Raw genomic sequence first — 15475 nt, forward strand, 5'->3', positions numbered from 1 at the left:
CAAGAGTCTTGCTGAAGACAGGTCATGGTGACTAGACATCACCTGGGGGACAACGGAGGCTGAGGAACCTGATCAGATATTGAGGGTGGTGGATTCTTGCTAAACTGACTTAGCAGGTTCTTACTAAAACTGAATTTTACAAGGACATGCACAGATAGGCCTTGGAGAAGGTTCAGGAGCCTGACCAACATTTGGCCAACCAGATAGTCTATGTCCAGCAAGCCTAGGATACATGTGAGGTATCTAGAGATCAGATGACTGTGAGTGAAGAGGTTCTGGGTCATTATGTCACACGTCACATTCTTTGAGGAGCGAAGAGGAGGTTATAAGTTTTAGCTTTTGCATCAGTTGAAGAGTAGAGTCTTCTACAAAATCACCACCTCTCTTCTCAAGCACACTTGCTGCTGACTCATCCACCCTCTGCCAGCCTTTCTAGGGACAATTTTTGCCTTTTTACTAGAATTGCTCATCAAACAAGAGCCTACCCTCATCCCAGTAAGGCTGTCCTTCCCAATCCTCCTCCTCCCTGCTTCAGGGGTTTGTTCTGACTCTGGCTCGGTTATCCTAAAAAGTCCAGCTGAAAGAAAGAGAGAACAATGTTTTTCCATGTCAAATTTCTGCTCCAAATATCTGTAGATCAAAGTAATAGTTTACCAGAGTAGGGTCTCTGCCCCAGGGCTGATAAACACTTGGACATGAAGACAAAACATATTAAACATTTTAATATAAAGACATACTACACAAAAACTTGAAACACATTAAAATTGTATTTTATGCCTGTGTTGGTGCAAATGCCAATATGATCTTCAACTCCCAATGTCTATTTTTTTCTTCTGATTTTAAAGGAAATTAAAACATTTTTGTAGGCTCCTAAAAGGATCTTTGATTGTGTACGCGATGGGTAATCTGACCTTGTCCTGCCCTCTAACCATTGAGGTCAGGGGCTATTTTATTTCTTATAGCCGTCCGCATCTCCCAGCCTCTCTCCTGAGCTAAGAAGGGGCTCCATAAATCTTTGCTAAGTGAAAACTTGCATTCCCCATTGCTTAACCTCATGCCCACAACACAGTCAACACCCTCCAAATTGTTGAATTGAATCTCATGGAAAGCACAGTATCAGAGTACAGCATTTTAATTGCCAAGAAAAATTTTATTTTAACTTTGCATTAATGTGTTCTAAGGAACCTTTACTAGATGCAATCATTTTGAAGGTGGCATCTGCCAGAGATGAGCCAAACACTTTCCCTGCTTTGTTTTTCTCCACTCTTCATTGTGTGTCCTTCAGGGAAATCTGAAAAGTCAGCTTCCTTTCTCGAATCCTTAGTTTTGTAGATATGCAGGTTACAACTTTGCTTTGCCTGCAGCGTTACTGACCTTGTAAAATGATGCCTGTGTATACATTACTAAACTGTTTGCTTAACTTTTAACATCTATGGGATGCCAGAGATATAAGTATTTCTTAAAAAGAATGTAAAGTTTCAAATCCCACTGAGGTTTGAATACAGAACTCCAGAGGTAATATCGATGGGATGCTTTGAAAACAGAGCCATGCCTTACGGCTCTGTAAAAACAAACAAACAAAAAAAGCAATTATGCCTTAAAGATGGTTTTTTAGATCTCTCCTGGAAGAAAGAAGTCAAATTTCCCGTTATATATTCAAAGCAAAACTTTCAGATGGTAAATGGTTTGAAACCATTTATGATCATTATTGCTAATACAGAAACACCTGATTTTCAAGTATGCAAAAATACAATGGTGATCTCAGTTATTTTGAGGCCCTTTTAAGCTCAATTCATTTGCATCTAGAGGTGTACTTTCTCCTTCATTTTCTGTTAACATTTTACAGATTAAATAACTAATTGCATACACAAAAAGGCATTCGTATAATCTATAAAAGCTCTTCAGGTTATTTAATCCTCCAGCACACATTCCCACATCATCAAGGCTTTGCTAAAAGTCCACTTGCATTGAACGTGCTAAACTCTGAGTAAACACTGTCATCACCAAGCACAAGATCATGATAGTGGCATTAAATTGTTGCAGGACAGCATCAACAATCCTCCTAACACAACATCAACATTGTAGTACATTCTTTAACAAGAATGTTTTCTAAAACAATAGTGCTTCTAAACTCAAGTCCGGCTGCCCGCCCCCTTGAGAAGGAAAGAAAAAAAGACTCAGAAGTCCAATGGTTGGTGTTTAGAAAAGCAGATGTATTCAGCTGAAGGAGAGGGTAGGCTCTCCCATCTCAAAGACTTAGATTTACTGAGGAGGTTTAAAAAGGGGTTGAGGGAATAGAATGTGGGAAATGAAAAGCAGAAGGGAATGTGATGTCAGGGGTCCGTGTCTAGGAGTCAGGTGCAAAGTCTCACTAAGTCCTCATCTGGTCTCCGCTCTTGTCTTCACTGTTACCTCAGGGCCCTGCAAGATTTCTATTTGCTCCAGAGTGGAATCAACTTCTCTTTAAAGTCTTTTGTGCAGCTCTGCAGAGCTCTGGCTGACTTGGCTGGTGCACAGGGTCAGCTTCCAGACCTTTGGCCTCGATCACTTCTCAAAACTCTACAAGTCTCAAAGAAAGAACTGTTAGCTTTGCAAAGCACTGATTAGCTCCTCAGCCTTGTTTTTCTATTTAGCAAACAAGATAAGAAACGGGATGAGAAGAAAGAGTGGAGGAAAAAATAAAAACTGCCCTTTTCAAACGGGATGAGAAGAAAGAGTGGAGGAAAAAATAAAAACTGCCCTTTTCAAACGGGATGAGAAGAAAGAGTGGAGGAAAAAATAAAAACTGCCCTTTTCAAACGGGATGAGAAGAAAGAGTGGAGGAAAAAATAAAAACTGCCCTTTTCAAAACCCCCACCCACCCACCCACCACCCAGGTGGTTTTAGTCCCAACACAGCCTCAGTCCTGCTCATTACAACAATCTGACCAATTTCCCACAATGTCTGAAATGAGAAATCCACGTTGAAAGGAAGAATCCTATTTGCTTTCCAGCTTTCAACAATTCCAAGGTGGGGGTGGGAATCACTTTCTTTCCCCACCAGAAAAGGGAAGCAAAAACTAAAGTCTGGAATAGAAAAACTTAAAGAGAAATTGGGGAAATGCTTTTGAATCCTTGTAATTTCTCAAGGGGCGGAGGGAACACAGGAAATTATAGTCAACTTTCAGAAAGCCCAAGACACCATTCATTTTCCCCAAACAGCCCTGTGGGACGCAGGTGTTCTAGTCACCTGTGCTGTCTTGGAACTGAGCAGATGCTGGACCAATGGGGGACGGTCAGACTAATCCCCAGAAGAGGCATGTGGGTGAGCAGGTGGATGGTAGCTTCTCTCAATTTATCCATAAAGGACTCCGATCACGCCGTTGGATAATGTATCATGTCGGAAGAAGTGAGCACAGCTCACCTTCCACAGGTGGAGGAGACTTTCCTCAGGAGGGGCTGGTGCATCAGGCTTTGCAACTATCTCCAGCCACTCTCCTCTGTGAGCCGGTGAGGCACAATCCCTGAATTACCAGGGTGTGGGGGAAGTGGAATTAAAACAAAACTGTGCATCTCTTTGGGGATCAGAGGCACAGGTATTTCTCAGCCACAGGATAAAAGCACACACAAAAAGTACTTAACGTTAATTACCACTCTTTTATCACTACCCTCTGCTCAGAACTATAGATCATCACCCTGATGTGTACAGATCCTGGAATACTTACATTTTTCTCTCCCAAAGAATATCAAAGACTTTCCATGCTGATCATTCTGAATTTTGCTGGAAGAGATTCCCTGAACTGTAGCACCCCCAAAGTGGCCCTTTGGTTCAGAATTTCCATTCCCCAAAGAAACAGTGGAATTCTAACATAATACTATAGAGGAGGGAATGGAAACCAGTTCAGGAGAGATCTCTCTTGGGATCATTGCTACTAAAGGATTTTGCAAAAAAAATTATTGCACAAACAGATCTATTTGTGAGCCTCTATTGTTTTTACTTAATTAGTGTTAAGCCTCCAGGTCCCTACTTTCTTCTTTGTTCTTTTTTGTGTGTGTGTGGCCAGTGGAGGGATCTGAACCCCTGGCCTTAGTGTTATCAGCACCACATTCTAACCAACTGAGCTAACCGAACAGCCTTTTTTAAACATCTTAATTTGCTTGAGGAAAGAAATAAATTGTATATATGTGTGTATGTGTGTGTGTATATATGTGTATATCTATATATAGCGAAATATGTATATTTGTATATGTGTATGCATATATATACGTACACACGAGGGTTCGTCAAAAAGTTTGTGGAAAAATAGAATTGAAAAATAATACGAATCTTTCCACAAACTTTTTGAAGTACCCTCATGTATAGTGAATAGGATGTAACATGTGTTCTAACTAACACCAGCAATAATGACTTGCCTTGCAATAATCAACCTGAACCTTACCATCATCTGTTACTGGTAAAGAAGATGGTCCTTCATTCACTGTGACATTGCACATGTTAAGATTTATTAAACTCTTTAAAGTTGATGGCGTTCTATATTGCTATGCTCCGAAGTGAGGTGGTCCTTGCATAACTTCAGATGGTGGAGTAAATGACACCCTTGATCGTAGCCTCACATTTGCCAAGGAATGAATTAACGTCACCCTTTACACTTTCTTTTTATCTGTCTGCACTGGCGTTGGGGACACTCATGCAATCCCATCCTCCGTTCCACTTACATGAGTCTAGAAACTTTGGCGACGAGAGACCTCTCTGTACACTGCAAACCTTACCCCCCACCCCACCCCAAGTGGAGAAACTGTTGAGCTCTTGCTCAAGCCTTTAGGTGATAAAATAGAGAATTGGTCCAATTTCAAGGCTGGGACGGGGTCCCTTTGGGCCAGTGCCACTCCAGGACGTGTGCTGGTGATGAAGAAAGCAGACTTGGCCGCGGACAGTAGGGCTAACAGTTACCGGCTCTCTCTTCCGTCCTGTTTTTCTCTGTCACATTGGCAAGACAGGCCAGAGGTCGGACAGCAGAGCTGAAGCCAGGGCTTCCAGAGCACATTCTCCAGGGACAGCTGGTTGGGGACCTCTGGCAGGGTCTTGGAGTGGTTGTCTGCGGCTTCCTGCATGACCTGAAGGATGGCATGGAACTGGGACTCAGTTGTTGGAGTTAATGGGTTTCTCTCCCTCGGATCTTTAGAAATATCAAAGAGTAAAGGTGGGTTGTGGTGGGTGATAAAATCCCCAAAACAGAAGCACACGTGCGTGGAAAAGCACCCATTGGCGCCCTCAGGGGTGAACTTCGGCGTGAAGAAGAAAGCTTTCCAGATGGACGTGCCTGCAGTTTACAAGGACAGAAAGGGCGTTAGGTGCAAAGCGTCCTTATATTGATTAGAAACGAGAAAATGACACAGAAACAATGCCGTCCTGTGCTTGAAGAGCTGGAGACTTATCATTCAATACTGGATGACATGTATACAGTCCTCACACCTAAGGCCCCAAAAGATGAGCGCTCCAGGATAAGAAATGATGCATAACTATTTAACAGCCAAAAAACTGTAAAGGAATAAGATGAAATGGATATAGCAATGGCTGCTAGGATGTCAAGTTAGACATATTAAGACCATGGCACTTTCCTTTCATCCAGGAAATCTCTTTCCCCGGTCCCTTTTCCCAGTCCTCAATTTATTAGGCAACACTGCACTGGCAAGAAAGCAGAAAGCCTATCAATTGTTTGAGCACAGAACTCACACAGGACTGTCATTTAAGTTTAATAAACTTTATAGCTTGGAAATGGACAGCAGCCATTCTCTGCAAATGAATATTGACTAGCATATTCTATGCACCTGGCACTACCATCTCTCGCCCTCCAACTTCAACTTTTTAAACGTGCAACCTGTATTTTTGTTGCAAATAACTTGTAGAACCATGGAAGGCACAATGTTAGCATGTGCAAAAGAGATTACAAAGCCACACATGGATGCACTCCCACCGACAGCCACCAGAACAATCGCAGACACGATAGGACCTCACTTTGGGGAATGTCCAAAAATATCAAACCGAAATTTAAACGAGGCTAGGAGCGGGGGTGGGGAGGGGCTGCAAAGGGGTCACAGAGATGATCTTTCTGGAGCTAAGAAAATTCTAAAATTAGATTGTGACTAGGGTTGCACACCTCTGTAAACTCACCCAAAGTCTTCGGATTGGAATTTCAGTGCTTGCAAATGACATCTTAATAAAGCTTTTAAAGATCCCAAATTAGGTGAATGCATTGACATCAGAGTAAGATGGTTAGTTTTTATAATGTATGTTCCACATTTCATTCAATACTAAAATTTCTAGGAAAAACTGATTTACAAACAAACGAATAATTATGCAATGACTGATGTATTCCCTGTTTATTGGACAGTGTTACGACTTTCTGAGGAGGTGACGGAGGACTAAATATGTTTCCTGGGTATGAAAAACAGAGAATTTAAATGCACAAACCGACTAGAATTAGGTGCGGAATGTGAATAACATTTTCCACACAATCCTTATAGCTTTTCACATAAAACGTAAGACATTCCCATTAGGAAGCACGACACACTGACTCAAGTCGCTCTGTTAATTTGCATGAATCATGGCAGTAGAGGCTTCTTTAATTGTAGGTATTTTGTGATCAACTGGCAAAAATACAAAATTAATTAATGGAATCAATTTAATATAGTCACTGGTGTCTGCACTGTTCCCCAATAGCCCCTGACTTCAGACTAACCTATTCATGGGAAAAGTCAGCCTCTGTGTGAGTGAGCGTGTGTGTGTGTTTGTGTTTTTAAGAAGCTGAGAAATATAGTGCAAACAAGGTGAATATGTGATGGATGAATATATTAAGGAGGATTCATAATGAGATGCCTGCCATCAGTGGCGTAGCGGATTCTGGGAGAAGCAGGATATGACATGTGTCTTACTTCACACGAGCTCAGTGCACCTGCCTTTGAAAGATAAGGTCAAGCTGACGTGCAGACGCGCTAGGCTGCAGGAGGAATTTCGGGACTTGGTTAACCATCTCCAGCTGAGTTTCAAAAGGCAGTGAATAACCTTCAGATTCTTTATCGGTTCTTCACATCCCGCTTTCTTCCTGGGTACGAGAGGTTTCCTTTAGAAGCCTTTCAGCAGCGACGTGCTAACAGAGCCCGCCGTCTGCAGCCACTTAGCATCTGTCGCCAGGGTCAGCCGAGAGGAAACCGTTATGGAGACAAGTGAGCCAGGAAGCCCCTCTCATTCCCGCCCCAAACGCTGCAAATCTGGAGGGCGTTTTGAACTTGACATTCCAGTCAAGTGTCGGTGTGTTGAAAACCCCAAGAGAGTGCAGGCTCCTGGAACAGATGCATGAGAGGGGCCTATATTTTTCACTTGCTCTTGAAAGCCGCTCTCTGGGTTTGTGTTACTGCTGCCGTGGCGTGCTGTTTCCCAGACGTGACTGGACTGGACAATCAATATGAGGCCCAGTCAATAGGCCGCAGGCACCACCCAGGAGTGGTGGTGGTGTGGCTCGGTGGTTTGTGCAACTGCAGCATGCAAAATTCATTTTCTGAAGAATTATTTAGGATGCACTAAGATCATTTGCCTTTTTATCTTGTAATCTGAATTTTTTAAAACTTTTTATTAAAAGATTGATAGTTTGGTCTCTCTACTGTTTCTCTGGACCTCTTTGAGTTTGCTCAAACGAGAAAAAGAACCATGTTTCATGGTACATAAGCTCACGAGACACGAAGCCTTCCTTCAGGACATCGTTCTGTTATTTGTTAGGAACCCAGCAATCGAAAGGTGTCATTTCAAAGGTGAAGAGAAAATCCCAGTCATTTGATAACACAGAAGGCACCTGCTGTCACTTTACATTCTTAATAGGTACAGTTAGTCCCGTATTCCAAAATTAGTTTCATAAGTTACAGATTTCTCCACGCACCAGAAAAATGTTGGATTTTTTTAAGAATGTTTTTCCACTATTTTTAAAAATCCTGTGTACTTGTTGATGGAGAGAACTCAAAAGAAAAACAACTGTTTGTTTCTCAGCTCTGTAACAGGAACTTAGACTCACTTATAAAATAACCAAGATCCAACGATGCGGGAAGAAATTTTTAAATTTTATGTATGGAACGCAGAGAAATTAAGGTGGATAGATTTTTTTGTTTTTGTTTTTTAAGTACGAGGGGTCTTCTGAAAGTTCATGGAAAGATTCACATTACCTTTCAATTCAATTTTTCAATGCACTTTTTGAACGACTCATATTCTAAGTGGCGATGAGGACAATAATTCTAAGGCTTAAGAAATGCTCCCGAAAGTTAAGACAGCTGTCACAATTCATGGTGAAAGATGTCAGTGACACAGTATATCTGGAGGACTGCTATGTCACTACAGTAGAGCACAATGCTTTGGAAATTCCCACCCATCTGGGGAAACATATTTTTACGTAAAATCACCACTGAAAAATGTGACTCGATTCACGAGAGAAGAAAGTTCACAGTCGTATGACAAAAAGGCAAACAGAATTTAGGTGAGAAAAGCTTGATGCCTCAGCAGAATGCTAACTCGGCCTTCTACACATAGGATTCGAGGACATCTACTTAACTAACACTAGGATAAGCTACGGGATGAGCTACCCAAAGAGGATTTTGGGATTCCCTGGGGATCTGAGCGGCTTCTGATCCTGGAACAGTTAGAGCTGTTGGGATTTTCATTACTTCAGGGTACGGGAAGTTGGAGTCCTAAGATCGGTTGAAGAGGAACCCCCCAAGTGGGCACACGTGGTCCCCCAAAATGGAGAAAGAGGCTGCCACGCTCATCTGGCAACACCGCTGCTTTCCTGAAAAGAAGGGGGCTGATTCTTCAAACCTGAACTATAGCTATATTCTAAAACTTTAAAAATCAATATTAGTATCCCGTGCACGCTTCCTCTTGAACTTTCGGTGTCACGCTACCCTCTGTTTACAAATTCTACCAACGATCCCCAGAACAGCATCCTCAGAACATCACTTTGTTGTTATCCTGAGTTTCCCAAGTGCTTCTGGCCACCTGTGGCGACACAGGAGTCTCACGTGGCACCAGAACATCATATTTGGCAGCACTTGCAACACAGCACTATGGAGCTCAGGGGATCCAGACCCCAGGACACTCCCCTCCCTTGCCCCTCTGAACCTCCAACCATCTGCCTTGCAGAAGTCTTAGGGCCATCGTGTGAGAGGAAACAAAGTCAGACTCAGAAGGCTCGTCTTGCACAAGCACCGACATCGCACCCCAGGGAAGATCAGAAACATCCCGCGAAGCTACTGCACCAACTTGGCCCATTGCTAGCTCAGGGTGTCTAAAGGAAGGTGCCCCCAACCTAGAACTTGGATGCCATGGAAAGAAGATTGCTCCTCTTTCCTGGAGACAAGGAACCCCTGTGTAATCCACTTGCTCTGGCACATTATCCAGCTTCCTTGCACTGAGGGGAGGCAGCGTGGCCAGTTCTGTCCAAATGTGAGCAGAACGTGATGCGTCTTTTCCAGACCAAAGCACAGAAGAGCCGTCTCTTCTGCTGGCCACGTTCTGGAGGATGGGGCCTCTGTTAGTGTCCCTGAGTGACTTGGGATGGCTGAGCCCCTCCTCCTTGACCCCCACCTCACAAATGTGAGCAGAACGTGATACGTCTTTTCCAGACCAAAGCACAGAAGAGCCGTCTCTTCTGCTGGCCACGTTCTGGAGGATGGGGCCCTCTGTTAGTGTCCCTGAGTGACTTGGGATGGCTGAGCCCCTCCTCCTTGACCCCCACCTCCATACTATTGGCAGGTACTGGATGCCCAGCAGTGGTTTCAACCAGGGGACATTTGGCCACATTGGGAGATAAATTTGGTTGTCACTGCTGGAGTGGGACAGAGGTGCTCCTGGTACCTAGAAGGGAGAGTCCAGGGATGCTGCTAAGCCTCTGAGAGTGCACAGGGCAGCCTCCACAACAGAGAAGGATCTGGCTCCAAATGTCTACAGGAACCGACCATTGTACATAAGGAATAAGAATCAACCTTCACTGGGCTGAGCCCCTGAAATTTCAGGAGAGACAGAGAGAGAGAACACTGGCCAGAGGGTAGGGCTCGGTCCTCCGCTGCCTCGGTTAAGGGGAGTCTGTAAATCTGAGTATCAACAGTTTAGGTCCAAGTCCCAGCTCTGCAATTTCTAGGCACGACCCTGGCTTCTCTGTGTCTCAGTCTGCTCCTCTGTTAAATGAGGATAATAGTTCCTGCCTAGTGGTGTTGCTTAGAGGATTAAAAATCTGTCCCCCTATGCAAAGCTCTCAGAAGAGTGCACACTGTAAGGTCTACATGTGAGTTAACTGGGGACATAAAGCTGCAGGAAATCTAAGCACAAAACACATGGGTTTCCATCTGCTTTTGTTGGGAGATAAATTTGGTTGTCACTGCTGGAGTGGGACAGAGGTGCTCCTGGTACCTAGAAGGGAGAGCCCAGGGATGCTGCTAAGCCTCTGAGAGTGCACAGGGCAGCCTCCACAACAGAGAAGGATCTGGCCCCAAATGTCTACAGGAACCGACCATTGTACAGAAGGAATAAGAATCAACCTTCACTGGGCTGAGCCCCTGAAATTTCAGGAGAGACAGAGAGANAAGGAATAAGAATCAACCTTCACTGGGCTGAGCCCCTGAAATTTCAGGAGAGACAGAGAGAGAGAACACTGGCCAGAGGGTAGGGCTCGGTCCTCCGCTGCCTCGGTTAAGGGGAGTCTGTAAATCTGAGTATCAACAGTTTAGGTCCAAGTCCCAGCTCTGCAATTTCTAGGCACGACCCTGGCTTCTCTGTGTCTCAGTCTGCTCCTCTGTTAAATGAGGATAATAGTTCCTGCCTAGTGGTGTTGCTTAGAGGATTAAAAATCTGTCCCCCTATGCAAAGCTCTCAGAAGAGTGCACACTGTAAGGTCTACATGTGAGTTAACTGGGGACATAAAGCTGCAGGAAATCTAAGCACAAAACACATGGGTTTCCATCTGCTTTTAAATCTGTTGCTACTGTAATCCACGTCTTAAGACATTTTGTTTCCCTGCTAAGGATTCCTAAAGAGTATGGAAAACTAAATTTAAATGCCTTTAACACATTGGCTCTTAATGTATCGCTCAGATTTAGACTTCCCTTGATGAATGCTGTTCAACCGCTAGCCTTGGCAAGACTTGTTTTGCATGCTCGTAGGATTACGTGTGTATATCCTGTAAGCCATACACAGATATTTTGGGCTTCAGTCTTGGCAGTGTTTCTCAATATATTGCCATCTTAAAGCACTTCAAGAAGCACTTTGAATACAGTCTTATTTTTCCATTGTGAAGGACCCACAGCCTAGGGACCGAGGCTTGTCCCTCAGTAAGTTTACAGAAACACTGAAATCATGTACTGAAGAGATGTCAGAAAATCCATCCTGTGGTCCCAGGCCCATGGTGACCTCCTTAGTCCTGCAATACACATAAAGATCATTCAATAGGTTCCTATATCCTCAGCCAGCCACCCACACCAACATCCCAAATCTTTGGCTGAGTCCCAAAGATCTTACAAGTGAGTCCCCACCTGGAGCCACCACAGATCACCTGTGTCTTTTAACTCAGTATGCACAAATGATCCCAAAGCACCGTGGGCACGGGCCCTCTTTCTGACCCCGAGGCTCATTCCCACCTGTTCTCTGAAGCCCAGACCTGTAACTAGTTGGCACTGGGCTGATGCATTGTATAGATCAAGTTCTGCTGCTCCGTGCAGGGGGCTGCAGTGGAACTCACAATACAAAAACAGCGAGAAGGAAGAGAAAGTGGTTCAGGGGCCAAGAGCACCTGCTTCAGAGCTGGGCAGGTTTGAGAGCAATCCCAGGTCCCCCAACTGATGCTTGAGTTTCCTCGGACAAAATACTCCCTCTATGCCTCAGCTTTTGCATATTGGAGGATAGAAATACAGAAACTGTTACAGAAGGGGTGTGTGCGATGTATACTAGACTCCGTCCTTCCCTTCCTTGCCTCTGAATATTGAACTCCTACCCACCCTTCAAAGCCCTGCCACGTTTGCTCCTGCACCAGCCTGTCCCAATTCCCAGCTGGAAGTCACCAGTTTTCCTCTGTGCCTCTCCCCAGTGTTCACCACTCGCCCAGACCTTGAGGTCTCTCACTGTCTGTGGTCTCCACTTCTCTTTCAACAACTGGATCTCCCGCATCGTAGATGGGTGGTACTTAGTGCCTTACGTATGACACACGGCTGATAAACATGTGTTGGGTAAATTTTAAAAATGGAAGAGCTGATGGAGGTTAGCAGGAAGGGACTGAAAGATAGGAAAAAAGCCACCATGTCTCTGACAGGAAGCCTTGGACTTTCAACTTTCTGTCCTCGGGAGCCATCCAGAGCATCCTGCCCAAATCTGCAGGAGCTCCGCACAGCCTCCAGCACGAGGACACACAGGTGTCCGAAGGTGCTGGGGAACGGCATCTGGGAATGGCAGATGTGTGGGGAAGGAAGTCAGAGAGGGGGAAGTACATTTGCAGCCCTGGCATCTCTTGTCCAAAAACGGGCGGTCTTCAGGAATTCACATGGCGAGCATAGTCCCTGTGCCTCCAGAAAGACTGTCCATGAAGAGCCATGAGGGTGGACGTGGGGTCAGCTGAGAGGCTGCAGGTCAGGGACAGAGCCTGGGGAGGGAAGACTGGAGCTGCCAACCCCAACGACGGCCACACTTAGGGGCCGAGAGGCCACAGGCAAATTCCGGGAACAGTCCACGGAGATGCCGAGACACATGGTTACGTGAAGGAACCGTCTTGTCATCATGTGTAAAAGGATGTATCATCTTAGGTGAAGATGTTCCAGTTAATGGGGGACAGACTGAAAGCAGATGCTGTTGGTTGCGAATCCCAGCTTTGCCTTCTACTCTGTCACTGCATGTCAATGACGTGACTTTCGACACTGCTGTCTCCCCGTCTATCAATGGGAGAAATGACTCTGGGAGAGACTGCCCGCTGGTCTCCTGGTCTTCCAGAGTCTTCGAGCGTTCACCTGGGTGCATGGACACCCATGAAAAAGGCTCCACTTCTCAGCCTCCCTGGAAGCTAGTTGTGCACAGGGGACCAGCTTCTGGACTTTGGGATTTAACTGAGAGAGTTCAGATATCCTCCTTGGGAAGATATGCCCTGTCTCCTCGTCATCTCTACCCAACCCACCTGCATGGTGCTCTTAGGGTGGATGCCAGCATCATTTCATCACAAAGGTGAAGCTGCCACCTTGCACAGGTGTGGAGAGAGAGTTTGGAGGATTCCGCATCCCGGAGACTTTGTGGACCATCCAGCTCCAGACGTCACTCAGTCACTCAGGAGATGGGGATACAAACTTCTCTCTCAGGTTGGCTACTGTTCCTTTTTAGTTGTCTGCTACTTGCAGCCAAATCTGATGCTTTTAATTAGGAGGATGAAATGCGACGTAGAAGGAAACACTTAGCAGAGTATCTGGACGGCGGGAAGGATGCCAGAAATGCAAGGGATTGTTATCATCAAATGTCTCCAGAAAATAGAGAAGGGTCACATCGAAAATATGACACATGTCAAGTATAAGAGTTCAACAGAGGGAAAAGTCTACAACCACCTAGGAAACACTTTTGTTCAGAAGATACAAAGGAAAGGAGAAGACAAATAATTGTTGATCCTTACACGCCTCGGTTAGAACTAAACGTCTCTGTAGAAAATGCTAGGTCTGGCAGCTGAAGAAAGTAGATCAGGAGCAAGGGAGAGACATGCCATAAGATGAGGGAAAACCATGACACCGCCACACTGAAGCCAAAGCACAGAGACGTGCAGAATGCTGCAGAAAATCAATGAAATGGCAGGACTGAGACCATAAGAAGAAAAGATCAGAAATGGCCTGTGGTCAAGAGCGTGGAATAAGCTGGTTGCTGACCTAAGATTGAAGAATGTGAAAAACACATTTTTTAAAAATTAAAAAAATGCGTTTGGTATTCAAGAAAGATAATTCAATTTTGGTTTATTTTGTCTTTATAAGGAAGTGAGTTTGCATTGTGGCAAATTGACAAGAGTAACTTATATTCACCCATGGTATTAATCTCATCTTAGATCAGACATATGAAAAGTTAGTCGAAAAGTGCATGTCTATCTCAAACACTGTCTAAGACTGTCCGTAATGCAATATGAAGTTCCGTATGAAAAAAATATGTTTAATAGACTACATTGGAGGAAACAAAATCTATTTATGAGTTGTTTTTGTTTTGTTTTGTTTTTCCCATTAAAGGAAATGAATAGTCGGGGAAGTTAAGCCTGTCCCGGATGAGTCTGCAGGTGGTTATGATATAAAATAAATTAAGTAGAGATTTTGCAAATTCAGGAAAACCTTCCCCAGTCTCCTAAATCATTCCTCCTGCTGGCCAACGCATGTCCACCTCAAAACACCACCCTCCCACGCTGCTGCAGTGACGCATACACACGCTTCACCTCACTACTGGGATCTGCAGGTGTGCAAAAGAATTAATGGATGAAAGCCTGAAAGGTCAAAAGCTTGTGGGATGCTGCATTGGGTTGAGGTATTAAAAAAAGAAATCCTAAGACTTAAAATATGTCCTTGAAATGGTTTGCATATATATGCTTTTCTTAATTGCCAAAGTGATGGTAGGGTGAGATTATGTCCTTGGTAAGGTAAGCTGAAGTGTGGGAAAGTACCCGGTGAACTTAAATTTGCAAATGCTGCATCCCACAGGAGTTCAGCTTCAGCCTCGATATTTTATTTCTGACCTTTTAGGTCCTATTTCTGGTGATCGGAGGAAGAAGGACATCCAACAAGTTCCCACCAAAATTTTTAATGATGAAAACTAGGTACAGACTTTCTTATGCTGGTTAACTCATGAGACATGGCAGCTGTTATTAGAATCTTCTCTTTGGTGAAATTAATTCTTTAATTGAATAAAAAATTTTAAATCGTAAACAACGTATTTTTCCTTTCTTGCCACAGTAATGTTTTTATTTTAAACCACTACATATCTTCTATTTTGAAAAGAAGGAAATTTTTTGAGGGTCGGAGATGAACACATTACTTTAGAAGGAATTCTATTATCTCATGGCTTTTTGTTGCTATTTTTTAATGAAGATTTTTTTTTTTAATCTAGGAAAAAAAGTTGCCAACCAATGAATTGAAAACACAGCTGGATTTATGAGGCCCTGCTGGGTCAGCGTGAGTCTCCGCCAGAGCCCGTTGCTCTGAACTAATTTTTGTAGCTTCCTGGAGAGTGTGATTCCTCACAAAAGCATAACATTTCTAATACAGTAGTTCCCCCTCCTCCACAGTTTTGCTTTCCACGGATTCAGTTACCCACAGTCCGAAAATATTAAATGGAAAATTCCAGAAAAAAACAATTCGTAAGTGTTAAATGTTAGGTCACAATGCCCACATCACTCATGTCACGTCCTCTCATCAGGTAGGTAATTTTACCATCTCACATCATCACAAGAAGGAAGCCTACAGTACAA

At 44.0% G+C, this 15475-nt stretch overlaps 1 protein-coding gene across 1 annotated transcript in view; it reads right to left on the reverse strand.

The window, feature by feature from the left end:
* Nucleotides 1–4459: 4459 nt before the first annotated feature.
* The window catches only part of STS (steroid sulfatase (microsomal), isozyme S), a 92828-nt gene continuing 81812 nt past the window's right edge, over nt 4460–15475 (reverse strand). Inside the window, exons 9-10 of the mRNA XM_008580952.1 lie at nt 11316–11431; nt 4460–5299 (exon numbers count right to left, since the gene is read on the reverse strand). Coding sequence (XP_008579174.1) covers nt 4926–5299; nt 11316–11431 — 490 coding nt within the window. The 3' untranslated portion in view covers nt 4460–4925. The remainder of the gene's footprint in view (nt 5300–11315; nt 11432–15475) is intronic.

Source organism: Galeopterus variegatus, unplaced genomic scaffold, assembly GCF_000696425.1.
Source record: "Galeopterus variegatus unplaced genomic scaffold, G_variegatus-3.0.2 Scaffold2218, whole genome shotgun sequence".
Taxonomy (NCBI): domain Eukaryota; kingdom Metazoa; phylum Chordata; class Mammalia; order Dermoptera; family Cynocephalidae; genus Galeopterus; species Galeopterus variegatus.